Source organism: Aotus nancymaae, unplaced genomic scaffold (genome assembly GCF_030222135.1).
Source record: "Aotus nancymaae isolate 86718 unplaced genomic scaffold, 86718_ANA_hifiasm-v0.15.2.pri h1tg000250l, whole genome shotgun sequence".
NCBI lineage: Eukaryota > Metazoa > Chordata > Mammalia > Primates > Aotidae > Aotus > Aotus nancymaae.
Window position 1 is genome coordinate 1,478,582 of NW_026988665.1, and position 3,569 is coordinate 1,482,150.

A 3,569-nucleotide genomic window follows, 5' to 3' on the forward strand; every position below is an offset into this window, starting at 1 on the left:
CCGGCTTGAGCTGGAACTGGCTGGGCCCTCCTGGCCGTGCCGGCCTGGTGGTGCAGGATTCCTGGGGTTTATGGCAGACGGACGAGGTCGGGCCGGGGTTGGCGAGCCTCCTGCCCAGCCCTCGTGAAGCTGCATTCTGCCTCCTTCTCTAGCGAGGCTGGCCCTGGGAGGGCCAGAGGGTCTGTGGGGGCTGCAGGTCTGCGGATCTGGAGGCTGGATGCTGGCTGCTCCTGCCTCTGCTTCTGGGGACCCTTATGCCTGGGTTCCCACAGGGGTCACAGGTTCTGGGGTTCTCTAGTCAGGGACCCTAGCAGGGCCATGGGGCATGACTTCCTGGAGGTGCAGTCTAGTATGGCCCTGGTGGGGGATGGGGGAAGAGAAAGGCTCCCTTTGTCAGCCACTGGGCTCTGGGCCAAGCTGAAGCCCTCCCCCTGGTCCTGCCTGGCCTGTCCCAGGTGCCCCGCGTTCTCCCCATCTCCGTGGGGAGCGTCACACTGCTGAGGCGCCAGCCAACTCCAGAAACCCACAGCCTGTCCGCAGCCACAGGCGCTGGGAGCTGGATCCCTAGAACCTTGGGCCCGCCTGTCCCAGTGGCTGCTCGGAGTCTGATCCCGTTGGGTCTAATCTCGGTCGAGGCTGGGGCAGGGGCACACAGAGTGAGGCCCTCTTACAGAAGATGGATACAAATAATTTATTTAAAAATCTACAATTCACAAGGGTTGGAGGGGCAGCTGGAAGTTTCCGTGGTTATCACGCACTGGGGGGCTGCCCTGCCCCCCCGTCCCCCCAGTCAGAGGGTAAGACTAGCACCCCCACCCAACGGCAGGGACCAGCCCCGCCTGAAGAAGGCCTGGGGAGGACCCGGGGGTGAAACGTGAGCGTGAGCCGGGGCATGGCAGGCCCCTCCCTTCCCTGGCCGGCGATTCTGTGTGCATGGACGGCGGGGTGCTGGCCGGGTTCCCTCCTGGGCCCTTCCCCATCTGCATAACAGGGGCTGTGGGTGGTCTCTGCGGCCTGTGGGAGCCTGTGGTTCTGGGAGGCCTTGGGGACCCTCTCATCCACCCCATCAGGGCCCAGCCCGGAGAGTGAGGGGCGAACAAGCTAAATGGAGCCTGAACTAAATGGCGGGGCCCAGGAGGAATCCTCAGACATGCCGGGCTCCTTTCGGGTCCTCAGGGACCGACTTTCAGTGGCTGCTGCGCCCTTGAGACCCCAGCGGGGAACCCACTCACGGCTGACCTGGGCTAGGCTGGTGACCCTAGTTGCCGGTCAGAGGCCCGAGGGGGAAGGCGGCCGTGGTGGGGGCGGGTTGGGAGGTCGGGGGCAGGCAGCTCAGGTTCCCCGTCTTGAGGGCGCACTGCACGGGCCAGAGCACCACGCAGAAGAGCACCAGCAGCAGGGTGGAGACCAGCGCCATGCGCCTCCAGCCCCGGCAGCGTGCCCAGCAACGGGCCAGGCGGCCCCGGCGGGGGGCAGGGTCCTGGGCGGGCATGGGTTCAGGGGGCTCGGCGGGCTTGCTCAGGCCCACGTCCACACATACAAAGCCAGGCTTGCGGCCAGGCGTGGCAGGCGGTGGCTGGCAGCACAGCTTGGTGCCCTCCAGCCACACGGGCTCCTCGCGCCGCAGATGCGCTGGCATCCGGGCCTGCAGCTGGCGGCTGGTGCGCAGAGCGGGGGCTCCGGCGGGCGGCACTGCCGTGGGCTGCCTGCAGAAGGGGCAAGGCACAGCCTCACTGCCGGGGCCGCCCTCGGGCTGAGCAGCCACCAGCCGGGCCAGGCACTCCAGGCAGAAGACGTGGGTGCAGGAGAGCTCCTTGGGTGTCTTGAAGATGTTGTCATAGCCTGAGAAGCAGATGGAGCACTCCAGCGGGGATGCCACTTTCTCCGAGCCGGGGGTGCCAGGGGACCGGGGGCTGCCGGCTGAGCTGGGGGACCGGGGCATGGAGGCTGTGGAGCTGCTCCGGCAAGGGGGTGGCACAGCCGTGTGCCACACTTGCTGGCCTGAGGACACGTCTCTAAGCTGTGGGACAGAAATCGTGGTGAGCAACCACAGGCCGCCCCTTCTGGTGGTCTTCCGTCTCCCCCCTCCTCTTTTGCCCAGCACCAGCCTCAGAGATCCCAGGGAAGGGCTCTGTTCCCCATGCACTCCTAGAGAAAGTTCCTCCAGTGCCCCGGGAGGTCATTCTGCCCCAAGCATGATCCAGCCCTCACCACCTGCCATCACACAGCTACTGCAGCGGTGAGCCTACCCCAGGAATGCTGACCACATGCACGGGAGTCTCACTGACCACTCGGCGGGCGCTTCTTGCTGGCCTTGCCCCGCCTGGCCCTGCTGCCTGGGTGGAAATCATGGTAAGGATGATGGGCCACAGTCGCCACTGTTTATGCAAGGCTAGGCCCATGTCACGGGACTCACTCTACGGGGTCCACGTCACGGGACTCACACATGCCACAGGGCCCACGTCACGGGACTCACACCACAGGGCCCACGTCACAGGACTCAGACGCTACAGGGTCCACGTCACGGGACTCACACATGCCACAGGGCCCATATCATGGAACTCAGAGGCGCCACAGGGCCCACGTCACGGGACTCACAGATGCCACAGGGCCCACGTCACGGGACTCACAGATGCCACAGGGTCCACGTCACGGGACTCATACACACTGCAATGTGGAAAAGGCTGCCCAGAGCATGGGAGACTCAGCCAGGGCCACCCCAAGGGAGCCAGCAGCCCCTGGGCCCTAGTAGATGTGGCTCTCAGGCAGGCCGGGGGCTCCAAGTTAGGTGAAGTGAGTTTGAACTCGGATCCAGGATGGGCGCCTGGCTTGGGTGGTGCAGGCCCGATTTGCAGGCAGCTGTGTGAGGGTGGGATGTGGGGGTCTCTGGGTCTGGGGGCCGAGCTGAGCCCCAGGGCTTCGGAAAGACAGGGAGGGCCCAGGCACGGGTCAGTGCCTGAGGAAGGTGCATGCCAGCCACAGCCTGGGGCCTTCAGGGCCGGCCTGTCTGACTGCTGAGGGTCTGATGGGCACAGGGGGTGGGGATTTGTACCAGCGCAGCCATTCCCTCTGGGCTAGCGCCCTGTCTGACGGTCAGGACACCCTCCGCCACCCACCCAGGGGGAAGCAGGATGTGTTTCTTCTCCCTGACCCACTCCCACCTCATGGCAGGGGCCGTGGGGATGCGACTCTGCCCCTGACCTGGCTCAGGTGGGCATCTCAGCTGACCTGGGGCCCTGCTCTGCCTCCCGCCCCTCCTCTGCACACAGGCTCCGCTGCAAGGAGCCACAGGACTGTCTGGCCCTGGTGGCTCAGGCCACAGGTGTCCCACCTGGAGGGAAGGGGCAAGGGGTGACAGTGAGCCTCGAGGGGCTGACTGTGCGTGCCTGTGACGTGCCACCTGGCACTGCCCTGCCCCACCCCTGACTTGCCAGTGAGTCCCAGGCAGGCCAGAGGGATGACACAGGCCACTGTGACCACCTGAGTCATGCTCCGTCACCGTGAGGTCGTGAGTGCCCCTGGCACCGGGACCTGGGGAGTGTCTTCTGTGGCCCGAGCACCCCACAGAA

General features: G+C 65.9%; 1 protein-coding gene across 1 annotated transcript; it reads right to left on the reverse strand.

The window, feature by feature from the left end:
* Positions 1-1,258: 1,258 nt before the first annotated feature.
* On the reverse strand, positions 1,259-2,402 carry RNF223 (ring finger protein 223). The gene is made up of 2 exons (XM_064371943.1): positions 2,250-2,402; positions 1,259-2,131 (listed from the first exon to the last, which is right to left on the reverse strand). The coding sequence occupies exons 1-2, from the start codon at positions 2,400-2,402 to the stop codon at positions 1,259-1,261; spliced, it is 1,026 nt and encodes a 341-aa protein (XP_064228013.1).
* Between the last annotated feature and the right edge of the window lie 1,167 nt (positions 2,403-3,569).

Bases quoted from the DNA above. Each gene is read 5' to 3' on its own strand.
- RNF223 (XM_064371943.1), bottom strand. From the start codon at position 2,402: ATGGGCCTAGCCTTGCATAAACAGTGGCGACTGTGGCCCATCATCCTT. The intron at 2,132-2,249 runs GTAGGCTCACCG...CATGGGGAACAG, and splicing joins ATGTGGTCAGCATTCCTGGG to AGCCCTTCCCTGGGATCTCT.